Here is a 13,325-nt window from a genome sequence, read left to right as displayed (position 1 = left end):
TGCTGAATGGAAGCACTTTCCTCGCCTTAGGCCTTTGGCGATTGTCTTCAAGTGCAAGCATTATCTAAAAGCAGGTGCAACTAACACACGAAGTAAAAGCCCAGCTACTTAGCAAGTAAAACTTTTATTAAATAATTATTTTTTTTTTACCAGAGTGAGGAATTTGACATTGACGAAGCTTGTATCGCACCTGTACAGTCACATCAGTAACTGTGATGGAAGAAACTGTAAATGCTTGTTTTAAACCAGCTTGACGTAGAATTTCCAAAGTCCTTTTTTTCCCCATTTTGCATTTGTGGGTTTTTTTGGTTTTTTTTTTTGTTCAAAATTAGATTAAGTTTAAACTTCATGAAATTACTTGTAGCAGAAATAAAGTACATTATACAAATCACGTACATAATAGATGTTAAGTATAAAAATGGTATTTACAATAAGTAAACATGGACTATAGAAACACACAAGACTCGCACAGCTTCATCCGTCTCATAATCTCTCAGCATCGGGTACAGAGGGGTGGTTGCGGAGATGTGAAGGTGCTTAGAGAACTGTGCCATGAACGTTTAAACGAAGGGAAACTGGAGGAGGATGAGAATTGGCCGAGGTTCTCTGAAGTCCCCATATCTCACTTTTTAGCATCAATTGCATCAGCCCATCTCCACCAACCCTCTGTTCACGCTCGAACGCGGACACACACACACACACACACGCGTGCACACACGCAGGGGAATGTTCTTGGTACCTTATCAACCTCTGGAGTGTTGAAACTAATCATTCAGAAGGTTTGTGGGGTTGGTTGGTTTCTTTTGTTTTTCTTTCCTTTCCTTGGTAGAAACTTCAAGAGACAGTTTGGAGTTGTTAAATGGACGTGCCTTGTCAGTACGACACCCCCCCCCGCCCCCCAGGGGATCTTTGTTAAGCTCTGAACTATGTTCTGTGCTGAAGTGTATGTGCATATAGCTGTCTCTATATATGCTGCATAATGTATAATCTGTTCCTTGGAGGGGGTGGTGGGAAAAAAAACCAGAATGGCAACCCCCTTTCATCGTACTATCCTTGTGTCTGCTTGGGAAAGCTTTGCAGAGGGTGTAAGAGGCGAGTCCTCTTGCTAGATTCAGATGGAGACAACGTCCCATTTTTCCCGGGAAGCAGAACTGCCAGCTAACCAGCGTTAGATTACTTCTGACACGGGGAGGCAGGCTGTAGCCCCTGGGAGGCTTCTGTCGCTCTGTTTTGGAGAGTGCATCTGCTCACACTCTCTCATCTTCTCTTGCCTTGATCAAGAAAACGCTCCGTTACCATGGAGAGCTATGAAACATGGAGCTGTGCCACACGCCGGGAGGCAGTACAGTTCCTGTAGGTAGAGGGACTGGGTTCCTGTGCTTTCAGCCTAATCGAGGAGTGCTCAGGGATAGGCTTTGGCACCAAATTCCAGGAGCTTTGTCTGCAGAAGCCCTTGGAAAGGTAAGTCTGAGAGCTCTTGAGATCCTTAACCAGGCTGGTGCTAAGGTCGGTGGATGAGTGACTCGAGCTGAGCAGCTGGCTGCGCCCTAATCCTGGAGGTATGTAGTTCTCTTTCTCCTTGCTTCTTGCTAACGGTGAGCAGAGAGATGCGCTCGGTCTCTCTCGCTCTCGTCCATCCAAGCATCCTCTCAAAAACGTTCAGGCCTATCTGCAGTGCTTGCTGAGAAGACACTGTTGCAAAGGTAAACCCTTAACTTCCAATCCCTCTTGCAAGGAGTCAGTCTCTGAATGGAAAAGTTTGGTCCTGTGAGCCACTTTAAAAAAAAATAGAGACTGTATATATATATATTTATATTTATCTATGAAAGGGCCAGGAGACGGGGCAGGAGGGAGGGACGGAGCTAAGTTTCCATACATCACTGCAGTAACCTAGAGACACACCAGCGGGTTTTTCTTGGTCCATGTACTCCAGGCATACCCCGAGAGGAAGAGCTTCGGGTCCCCAGGGGCTGCTGGTTTTCTGGTCCCTTTGCTATGCACCACATTAGCAGCAAATATGCGAGTCCGTCGTGGCAAGAATCTTCCTGCTGGGCAGATATTGAGCCTTCTCTTTAATTGCATGTTTTGGGTAGGAGGGCAGAAAGAGGATGGGGTGGGTAGGTGGGGAGCAGAGAAAGGAAAGGGGTGGTGTCAAAAGAGTTGATAAATTTACTGGCCTCTCTGTAAATCAGCCTGAAGCAGAAATTCTTCCTCTGGACTTTCCCTTCACCTGAATAGAAAGGGAGGAGGGAGGGAATTGGGGATTAGGACATAAACCTCAAGTTTGAGTTGCTGTTGCTTAAACGTGGAGGAAGCTGACCCCAAGCAGAAGGGACCGAGCTCAGCCAGCCCTCCCTGTTCCCAGTCTGTCGGCTGGCGGGAGCTACCTCTTCCACAGCCAGCTCTCGGGTCAGGCAGCTCTTCGGTGGCCCTTTGGCATCTCACCTTTTCTCTGCTTTTCTGTGATCTTTGTGAATCATGGGATTCAACAACCCCGTGCAGCGCTACAGGATTGGGGCGGAGTGTCTGGAAAGCTGCCTGGCAGGAAAGGACCTGGGGGTGTTGGTGGACAGCCGGCTGAATACGAGCCAGCAGTGTGCCCAGGTGGCCAAGAAGGCCAACAGCATCCTGGCCTGTGTCAGGAACAGTGCGCTGAGCCGGACTAGGGAAGTGATCATCCCCCTGTACTCGGCACTGGTGAGGCCCCACCTCGAGTACTGCGTTCAGTTTTGGGCCCCTCGCTACAAGAGGGACATTGAGGTGTTGGAGCGTGTCCAGAGAAGGGCAACGGAGCTGGTGAGGGGTCTGGAGGACAAACCTTATGAAGAACGACTGAGGGAGCTGGGGTTGTTCAGCCTGAAGAAGAGGCCGAGGGGAGACCTTATCACCCTCTACAACTACCTGAAAGGAGGTTGTAGAGAGATGGGGGCTGACCTCTTCTCCCTGGTGACAAGTGATAGGACGAGGGGAAACGGGTTCAAGTTACGTCAGGGGAGGTTTAGATTGGATATTAGGAAACATTTTTTCACTGAAAGGGTTATTAAACATTGGAATAGGCTGCCCAGGGAGGTGGTGGAGTCACCATCCCTGGAGGTGTTTAAAAAAAGGGTAGATGTGGCACTTAGGGACATGGTTTAGAAGTGGCTCTTGTCAGGGTAGGTTAATGCTTGGACCTGATGATCTTAAAGGTCCGTTCCAACCTCAGCAATTCTACGATTCTATGGGATTGTCCCTTCTGAACCATGGCAAGCGTTCTCTGCAGACTAATTTCAGAGCACATGTAACAACTGAAAACAAAACTATCGGGTTTTTAAACCTTTTCAGGAAGATGAACGCTGTTTGGGCGTGGTCAGAAAGCAGACTGAAACCTTGCTTAGACCACGGGCGGGTACTTTGAACCCAGCTGCCTGTCAGGTCCTGAGCACACTAATGGGCCTTAATGGCCTTGGGCAGCCTCCCCTGTGGCCTCTGTCCACACTCTGCCCGTGGGTCCAGAAGTCTCATTACGGCGCCTTCAGTCCTTGGCTGACCTGTATCATGGAAGACCTGTCCTGTCCATGGATCTTACAATCTGGGTTCCAACCCTTGTGTTGGATCTGTTTATTATTCTCATTCCAGGCCTGCCTGGCAATCACTGGGCTACGTCTGAGCCCGTTTACCTTCACCAGAGCTGATCCTGGTCTTGACCTGTGGATGGACTCTCTGGCTTGGCCTTGGGCCTGCCTCATTGCCACAAGCTTGCCTGATGAGCTAGACTCTTGGTTGAACCTGGCCAGCATCTCCTGGCCTGCCTCGGTCGCCTTGCTCAGGCGCTGGGGCTGAGCGCGGCAGGCGAGGCCTCTGCCCCGAGCTGTGTTGCTGCATTCAGCTCCCGCCTCCCCACCCCGCAGGGAGCAGCCAGACCTTGCTGCCCCCTGCCACTGGCCAGCGCCGCGTAGAAACTGTGCTGCGATGGTGCCAGCTTTACCTGTGCTGCAGAAGTGACTCCTGCTTGCTCAACTGCCGTCAGTAGGGATGGTTAGCGTCCTTGGGTCGTTTTAACTGGACCTTCAAACGTTTCATGCCAATCTGGAAGCCATTCATGGCCTGGATAGCAGTCTGTGCACTGGATGGGTTGTCAAAGCTTACGAAACCTGAAGGACAGGACACAGGCATGGATAATAACGTCACTGTTGGTGCCATGCTCCATGCATGAATGTCCTCGTTATCCATTACACTTCCCTTGCCCGCTGGCGTCAGCACTCACCAAAACACTTGCTCTGGTTTGTGGCACGATCCATGAAGACCTTGGAGGAAATGATATTGCCAAAGGGCAGGAACATCTGCATCAACTCATTGTCTCCAAACTCCTGAGGGAGATGGTAGATGAAGAGATTGCAGCCTTCAGGACCTGCAGGCATGGGGGCAATGGGGAGGGACAAAACAGAGAGTCCCCAAAAGGAAGCGGAAGAGAAATGGGCGCAACTTAGAGCACAGCACTGGAGGAGAGCCCCAGCACTGCCTCCTTCTGCCGTGACCTCCCCTCGCTTGTCTCTCTCAGTCACTGGCCCACAAAGGGTTCTGAGGGCTTCCCAGGAGCGGCTGGGAGGCGCTATGCAGAGCTGGAGTTTCTGGAGAGAAGAGTCGCTATGACAGCCTGCCCAGTTCCCACGTGGGGTGCTGGACACAACAACTCTGCGAGTGTCGGGGTGCTGTTCTGCTGGAAGGCAATTGCCTGAGGCGGCAGCTCCTTGTTCGTAGCTCTCCCAGTCCTAGGAGGCCAGCAGACACTGCCATGTGAAAGCCGCTGCCCTAGCGTTCCCTGCCCACAGCTGTGCAGTGGGTGCTTTCAGCCCACAAGCCACAGCCCTAACTGGAAATCTCCTGGATTGCCACACAGCCGATTTCTGGGCTGACCTGGTCCTGCCCACTCCTTCACTTGCTCCCCGTGAGCCTGACGAGCACAAGGAGCCGTTCCCTCACTGACACCTGCTATACAAAGCAGACAGAGAATGCCTTTGCCTTCACATTCTGTCCAGGCCAGTTTTGAAACAAGTTGAAAAACAAACTCACGAAGGCTGAAGAGTGAGGGGACAGTGCGTTGGAGAGGCTGGTTTGACTGGTACCAGTGTGGTTCTGGCACCAGTAACGACGGGGAGGAAGTGCTCTTTTCCCCTGCCTGCGCAGGGAAGGTGCTGACTCTATATATACCCTTTGGGGGTCAAAGCTTGGTGTTCCAGTGCTTGCTGTCCCCTTTGTACTTGGCAGCATCTGGCAAAAAGTACGTGTGACAGGCGTCCTCTGACCCCTTCCAGTCCGCTCACTGCAGAGACACAGCTGGTTCCGTAACCCAGCTCCAATATTAAAGATTAGGGCGGACAAAGGTTAGTGCCATCTCCTCTCCATTGGTGCTGTGGTGCAGAAGATGAGCTACGCAAATCCCACCGCCCCCCCCCCAGACACACACTCCCACCCTGATCCTCACCTTCTCGTTGCTGCTGCTGCAGGATGGGAGGTGGCTGAGGGATGCTCTGAGCAATGGGGGTGATGGTGGTGGTTGGATACACAGCTGTATTCCAAGGAGACAGAACAAACTGTTTACCTGAGGATCTGGGCAGCCACGCAAGGGCCTGAGGGATTCAAGGGAAGCTGGTACCTGCGTACTGCTGAACTCCTGTGAAAGCTGGGTGCAAAGTCTCTGCTACTGAAGGGCCCTGGGCTGCAGACAAGCGCATAATCAGAAGCAGAGCAAAGGGAATCCACCCGTGTTCCCTGTGTCTCTCCCCCGGCCCATCCCACACCCCCCCACCAAGTGAGTCTCAGTGCCTGGCTGGTAGGGAGCTAGACAAAGTGTTCTCTATGGGGAAACCAGAAAAGAGGAACGAACTGCAGTTCCTGAGGTCTCTGGATGTTTTTTTTTTCCCGCTCTCCGTACCTGAGTATGGCACAAGACCATTGGTGTAAACTGTTTCCAAGGTTGGATGCCCGTTTGGGAACGGTACCACTCCAGTGAAGCCATTTGAAATGGGTGCCACGAGCCCTGGCATGGCTGCTGTTCCCAGGAGAGGTGGTGAATGTAGCCCTGTAGAGCAAGAAGAGAGTCCCATGAGAGTCGAGGTCCTGCAAAGCCCATGCTGCCTCCTTCCATCTGCCCGGCAAAACTGCTGTGTACGAAGCCATTATTTCTTCTAGTCGGCACGTGGGGGTGACAGATCAGTGCTGGAGCCTTCACAAAATTAGAGGCAGCACCAGTGTGAAGAGTGGGCGTAGCATCACTAGTCCTGGCTGCTGTCAGAGCTTTGGGATGGAGCATTTTTAATCCAGGTTTGCACAGCATCTAGCACGACAGAGCCCTTTTCTTGACAGGGGGTCAAACCCGACGTGACTTATTGCTGATATTATTACTGTGGGATGGCGGTATACTCCGTCAGGTGCAATCCTGGGAACCTGCTCTTTCTTTATGACATCAAAGGGGGGAAAAAAACCACCGTGCAGCAGAGAGGAACAGCAGAAGGGCAAGAGAGCATGTGCTGAACACGGGAGGGTGTCAGGGAGGCTGCAGAAATTTGCGCGGCGCTAGGGACTGCTGCCCTCAGAGCCTGCGCTGGTAGAAAAGAGCGGCCTAATCCAGACGCTGAGCCCGGAGGGATGCGGGAACTGTTTGACCCGTGCGAGCACCGTGCTGAGTGCCGGGGCAGGAGGCTCGGAAGGACTCGCCGCACCCCGGCCCGCGCCAGCCCCTCACCTGATGTCGGTGCGATGGGAGCGGCTGGCAGCCCGTTGAGACTGACGGCGCCGATCTGCTGGATGTGGCAAGGGGAAAAGGCGACGCCTGGGCTCAGGTAGCTGCCGTGGGAGGTGGAGAGAACCGTCGTCTGCTGCTGCATCAGCTGCAAGGCAGGACCGCGCCGTCAGGGCGCCGCGCCGCCGGGGGTCCGGCTCCCCTCAGGGGACGCCTGGCTGCCCCCGGGGCGGGCGGAGCTCGGGGAGGCCGCCCGGCCTCCGCCTTCCCCCGCCGCCGCCTCCGGCCGGGAGCTGCGGCCCCGCCGTCGCCCGCAGCCGCCACTGGGGGTCGCCGGGATCCCGCCGTCGGCACCGGAGCTTCCCGCGGCTCGGCGGGACCTGCCGCGGCGGGCGGCGGCGGCGGCGGCGTCCTCCGAGGCCCGCGCCCGCCCGGCTGAGGGTCGCGGCGCCCGGCGGCCCCGAGGGGGGGCCTGCGGGGGCCGCCCCCCGCGCCCGGCCATGCGCCGAAGCCCCCGAGGGCCGGGCGGGGGGGTCCTCCGCAAAGGCAGGGCCACAGCCCCCCCCGCCCGCCCTCGCCCTCTCCGCCTGCCAGCAGCCCCGAGGGGCCTTCGCTCGCCCCGCCGAGCGCCGGGCCACGGGGACGGGCCCCTCGGGCTCAGAGAGCGGCTGCGGTGGGGAAGGGCCGCCCCTGGCACCCAGCAGCTCCCTCTCGCCACGGGCCCCACCGCCCCGGCGGGCACAGCAACGTCTCCCCCCAGCCCCAGCCCCTTCTCTGAGCGCTGCCTCCTCTCCCGGGACAGCGCCAGGGAGTAAATAACATCGCTTTTCCTTGAGGAAAGGGATGGAAATCCCTCTCCTTTTGCCCAGCCTCAGGTAGTAAATAACATCGCTTTTCCTCGAGGAAAGGGATGGAAATCCCTCTCCTTTTGCCCAGCCTCAGGTAGTAAATAACATCGCTTTTCCTGGAGGAAAGGGATCCAAATCCCTCTCCTTTTGCCCAGCCTCAGGTAGTAAATAACATCGCTTTTCCTCGAGGAAAGGGATCCAAATCCCTCTCCTTTTGCCCAGCCTCAGCAGGGAGGCCGTGCTGCTGGAGAGACGCGGAGCTCACTGCGGTGTGCGCACCGTGCCCAGCCCAGCTCTGAGGGACTGCTTGGCCATCGGAGATCTGCCCCATGATCCATGGGGCCCAGGCCTTCCTCTGGCAGCGGCCGGCACCCCGGGGCTGGGGGTGGCAGCTCCTGTGGTCCCCTGACACTCGGGGCTGGGCAAAGACCCGCAATGCCAAAAGAAGGGGGGTGGGGAGGGTAGGACGCGAGGTTGAGAGGAGGGTTAGGAGGAGGAAGGAAAAAAAACCCCTTCTGGTCTTATTTGGCCATCAGTTGGTGCTCTGGAGCGTAAGGTCAAATCGGACTGTGCTCAGAGTGCAGCGGCAACAAAGATTTAGTTCTGGATGCAAAATTATCCAGCCCCTTCATAAGCCTTGTCGTCGCCGTGGAGCAAGAAGAGCAGGGGAGGCACAGGCACAGCTCGCCAGAAACTCTGCAGCTCCACCGGAGGAGCTGGGGGGTGGCACATGGCAAAACCCAAGAAAAGCACAGGTAACTACAACCGCGCGCCACTGTCTGCTTTGCAACAGAAACACAGACCACTCAAATAGCCTGCCTCGTCCACAAACGGCTGCGTCAGTAAGACAGTTTGGCCAGTTACCAGATCCTCAGCTGGAGAATCTAGAAACTAAAAAGTTCATAGCTAGCTAAACCTTCTCTTAATTTCCTCCACGCAGAAGCTCATTACTGCTGTTGCGTAAAACAGAAGAGGAATCGCCTGATTTCATGGCGCTGCTGTGTCTGTAACCTGGCACAGGCGAAGCAGCTGGGGTGGAAGTGACTCTGCAGGGCAGCGCTGAGAGAGGGGAGAGCCCTTGTCGGAGTCGGAGCAGAGGTGGGACACGCCGAGGCAGGCGGCCGAGAGGGTCTCTGCAGGCAGGCAGGACGGACCGACAGCGAAGGGCTTCGCTACTGCTCGACTCCGGAAAGCAACTGGGCTGAAATCTCATCTGTTCGCTGCCGCAGTCTTTGGAGTGACTCCCCTCAAGCAGGATTCGCTCACATTACCGGGAACCGCTCACCCTGCACCGGGATTACAGCAAAATGTGGCCTGAGAGCACAAAACTCGGCTAAGGAAGGTGTCCCTGTGGCCAGCAGTCTGCGCGTACGTCTACTCCTATCTTCACCCTGTCCCCATTTGAGGATGCAGGAACCAAGGCATTTCTTACTTACTAGATGAATATTGATTTTCTTTTTTCTCATTAATGCTTTCTCTGTGCCAGGCTCTGGCTGGAACAAGACCTGCATCCGACTGCCCGTGCACCGAACTAGCATGCTGAAATTGTCTTCATTACTTAAATAAAATCACCGTGATGAACCATAAGAGCAGAAAGAAAAGGGGTCTGTGTGAACAAACTACGTTTTCTGCTTAGAACTAACCGACTTATGAAATACAAGAAATATTCAAGCCTTACAAGCAGTTAGTAAATCGCACTGGCTGCTTTTTTAAGACTTCAGGCCTCTTTCGTATCGATAGATTATTATTTTTTCAGCTTCCAATCGGTTCCCTGATTCCATCTGACCTAATTCAACTTGTCGAATAAACCGAAATGAAGGAAATACTCACTTTTCACTGGAAGAAGGGGCACCTGGGATCAAAACCTGTTTTAAGCACTGAAATAAACTGTTTCCAGATGCTCAGTCACATTTCCCAGCTAAGTGTGAGAACTCTTTGTAGAAACAGTATCAGCTAACTTGTACTGTTTGACTGTTTTTAATATTTTGTATCTTTCAATAGATCAGAATAACTGCAGACCTGATATAGTTTGTGATTATTTCATGTTTAAGGTAGTTTTTATAGGAAAATGCAATTAATTTAAAACATCCAACTGAAAAAAAACAAGCAAAAACCCAAACAACCCAAGCTCCAAACTTATTCTTCTTAGGCCAGAGCCTCTGGGAACCGCTTTGCCTTGGCGAGGCAGCAAATCCCGTGGGGACAGGGAGAGAAAGCTGTTGGCTTATTCACTTGTGAAGGGACGAAGCAATGCCTGTGATGCAGGAGTTCGCTCCGGCAGCACTCGCTCCTCTCGGTCTGACTCCACCACGTCGATGATTGTTAGCTGCGTGTCCTGGGCCCGTGAGGAACCCTGGGGGTTCTCCAAGCCCTGCACCACGCAAGCAGGAACTGCGCTGGAGTTCCCTCGAGCCCTGGGCGTACCAGAGGTTCCAGCTCCCAAAAGCTGCCCGTGGCAGGACATTTTGAAGGTGCCGTTAGGAGATTCAGCAAGGAAATCCCTCCCTTCTGTCCCCGCTTCCAGAGATATTAGCTGGGATTTCCAAGGGCTGATACCCTCTCCCTCTGATGGGGACGCTGTATGCATACGAGAACTGGCCAGGATCTCTCCTCCAGGAGAAGGGAGACTAAAGACTGGGATGACACAAGAGAAGAAACAATCAGGTGTGAGGTCAGTGCCTCAGAAAGGAGGAGAGAGAACCAAAACCAGTGGAAAGGAGAAGGAAAAGGAGGAAAAAACCTGACAGCGGGAGACGGGCTGAGTCTTGAGTCAAGGGGAAAGCCAAAATAAAGGCGGCCAGTGAAGAATCACAGACAAAGCAGCAAACTGACAGACACAACTGAGGAGAAAGAAGATGCAGAGAAGCAAGGAGCACATTCTGGGCCTGACTGGCTTCTTGTCATCAGTAGGAGTTTCGGAAGCTTGGAGGGCACTCGAAGATCAAGTCTGGAAGCTCTCGCTACTCTCCTTCCTTACACAGCCTGGACCATAAGCTAATAAAGCACTTTCTGCCACCATAACCTCACCGCGTGATCCATTCCTGCCTCCCTCTCCATCCTACTGTGCCCGAGTTAGCGCCAGCTCCATGAGAGCAGAAGGTAGGGCAGAATGCTCGTCTCATAGCTGACCCACAGCTGAGCGAAGCTACAACCTTAGACCTCAGGTAGAGCTGGCTTGCGGATTACGGGGCTGGAGAGAAAAGACTGGTGCTGGCAAGAGATACTGGTCAGAAAGGCTCCTCCCCTCTCAACCATTCTTCTGGAAGCCTTGGAGCTTGGAACGGCACAGCTGTTCTCAGCCTCATTACACAAGAAGAATCAAATAACCTGCGTTGGACAAATTCTGCGTTTGGTTCCTGGTTTCAGCTGGGATAGAGTTCATTTTCTTCCCAGCGGTTGCTGTGTTTTCAGATTTGCTCTGAAAGGGATGTCAGTAATGCAGACTCGTTTAGGTGTTGCTAGGTGGTATTTATACTAGTCAAGGACTTGTTTTAAGCTTCCCCTAGAAGCTGAGAAGGAGCACAGACAGAAAACAGAACTGTCAATGGAATATTCCGTACCGTAGATGTCATGCTCACTACTTAAATGGGGGTTGGCCGGCAGGGGAAGGATCCGCAATCACTGCTGGGGAGGAGCTGAGCAACCAATTCACAGGGTGGGGAGAGCGACTTGTGTCGTATTACTTTATCTTGTATATTCTTTTACCATTATTATTATTGTTGTTGTTGTTATCTTCCCTTTTCTGTTATTATTCTATTAAACTCTCTTTATCTCAACCTACGAGTTTTTTTCCCTTTCCTTTCCCCTCTTTTTTTCCCTCTTCTCTCTACGCTTCTAGCGGGGGGCGGAAAGGAGACAACCGCACAAGCGGCGGCGCGGTCCTAGCTGGTGCCTGGGGTTAAACCCTGACAGTTCCAAAATTGCCCAGCGGCATGGAGCCTCTTTTCTTTTGCCACACACTTAAATGGCATTTGGCAGTTTCGGGGAATTCTCTGAGAGGAAACCACCACCAATTGAGAAACTGTTCCTCCTCTGTCACGCAGGTGGAAGGCAGCCACACCAAGTCGCCACTGAAGCCAGAGCTGAAAGAGGTGTCCATATATATTAGAAACACAGGTTTATTTGCGTTCCCCTCCCAGCAAAATTACTTTTGGTAATAGTATCTACCTTTGAGTTCTTTGTTTGACACAAGGACCTCTCATGCCTTGAGCAATTTTTTTTTTTTTTTTTGTGTGTGTGTGTACGGTTGGACTCGATGATCTCAAAGGTCCTTTCCAACCATGAAGATTCTATGATTCTATGAATTTCTGAGCCTCCTTCCATGGGCTTTATAACTGGTAGCAGAGACCTGAAAGTGAGAGTCACCAAGAAGACCCAAAAGATGCTCCACCACAGCTGATCAGGGACTTGCTGAGTTTGGGAACCTCCCTCCGTGTTGGCAATCACCACCATCCGAGGCAATGAGGTTCTCTCACCAAGAGCCAAAGCACAGCCAGTCTTGCCAGACGAGTCAGAGACTGCTGGAACACCTCTGGCCCTCTGCTACCCACAGCTCCCTCTCCAGCATCCTGCAAACCCCACGGTCACGCTACCCGTGAGAGAAAACCCTGGGGGGATTAGGGCCCTCCTGAGAATTTCAGCAGAGAAATAAACACACGAAGCCGGGTGCAGGGCTCTCGCGGTGCTCCAAAAACAGAGACACACACGTTTGTGCCATAGACCCTGAGGAAGAGTTCACAAGCTGGCAGACTGTCATGTCTGGCAGACATCACCCAGGAATCGTGGCTCTGAGCTGTTCTCAAAACAAGATGGAAAGACGTTGGGTCATGCTTGACCTGTTCCCAGACACCTCTGCCAGCCTACACCGCACCAGCGAAATCCACCCTCACGTTGAGAAGGTCCCAGCTCTCTCCTGTCACCCCTTCCAGGAGAGAAATGCACAAAGATTAGGCTGCTGACTGGAGAAACTGAAGCCAGGAACAACTCCCGGGTGCCGGGAAGCTTTCCCGCGTGTTACAGAGAGCCGCCGGTGGTCTCCCAGCTCAGGTACGGTGTTGCCCCATAGCCAGGAGGGCAGCCTTTCCCCACGCACACACGCGCGATACTCACAGCCTGCGCATAGGCGCTGTATGGGCTGAACGGCAAGGTGAGAGATGGAGTGAATATCCCCAGCTGCCCCACCATTTGCTGCATACGACGGAGGGTCCTCTCCTTATCTGTGTCAGCAAACTTCACCACTAGACTGGAGGAGGCGCCCTGGGCACAGAGAGAGGAGACAGAGAGAGGAGCGGCAGGAGGAGAGGTGTGGGACAGCCAGAGAGTCAGCAGTCAGGCGAGGTGGGATGGGGCAGAACAGGCAGCAGAGAGGAGCGGGAAGAGGAGCAGAAGAGCAAATATTGGTGTGAACGCGCTCGGGAGCTGCTCGGAGCCTGGGCTGTGCCCTTCCCCATCCATCCGTCCATCCAACCCTTCCCTCGCCCCCCCTTCCCCGCACACCCTGGGCCTTGCACAGCTGCGCAAGCGGGTGCGCAAATCCCCGTCTGTGTTCACCAAGGTGCAGGCGGGAACACCCAGGACACCGTCAGCCACAAGCACCATCTTTCCACCACCATGAGCTCGGCTGGCTAGGCTGAGCAGCTCCTGGCAGCTGGAAATACCCCGGCTGCAGCAATGCACCGTCCTGCCCACAAGGTGCCCCAAATCCAGGTTAGAGATTGTGAGAGACGAGATGACGACTGCAGCTCCACTTGCACACG

The 13,325-nt window shown here is 53.6% G+C and overlaps 1 protein-coding gene across 4 annotated transcripts in view; it reads right to left on the bottom strand.

The window, feature by feature from the left end:
* Window positions 1–105: 105 nt before the first annotated feature.
* Window positions 106–13,325, bottom strand: part of CELF5 (CUGBP Elav-like family member 5) — a 44,764-nt gene continuing 31,544 nt past the window's right edge. For 2 of the 4 annotated variants that reach the window (XM_063357761.1, XM_063357764.1), the window contains exons 6-13: window positions 12,679–12,825; window positions 6,725–6,869; window positions 5,915–6,061; window positions 5,636–5,698; window positions 5,465–5,548; window positions 4,247–4,390; window positions 3,968–4,133; window positions 1,782–2,230 (exon numbers count right to left, since the gene is read on the bottom strand). In XM_063357761.1, coding sequence (XP_063213831.1) covers window positions 4,006–4,133; window positions 4,247–4,390; window positions 5,465–5,548; window positions 5,636–5,698; window positions 5,915–6,061; window positions 6,725–6,869; window positions 12,679–12,825 — 858 coding nt within the window. In that variant the 3' untranslated portion in view covers window positions 1,782–2,230; window positions 3,968–4,005. The other 2 variants (XM_063357763.1, XM_063357762.1) reach the window with 2 other exon arrangements.

Source organism: Chroicocephalus ridibundus, chromosome 22, assembly GCF_963924245.1.
Source record: "Chroicocephalus ridibundus chromosome 22, bChrRid1.1, whole genome shotgun sequence".
Taxonomy (NCBI): domain Eukaryota; kingdom Metazoa; phylum Chordata; class Aves; order Charadriiformes; family Laridae; genus Chroicocephalus; species Chroicocephalus ridibundus.
This window is presented reverse-complemented; position numbering and strand designations above follow the sequence as displayed.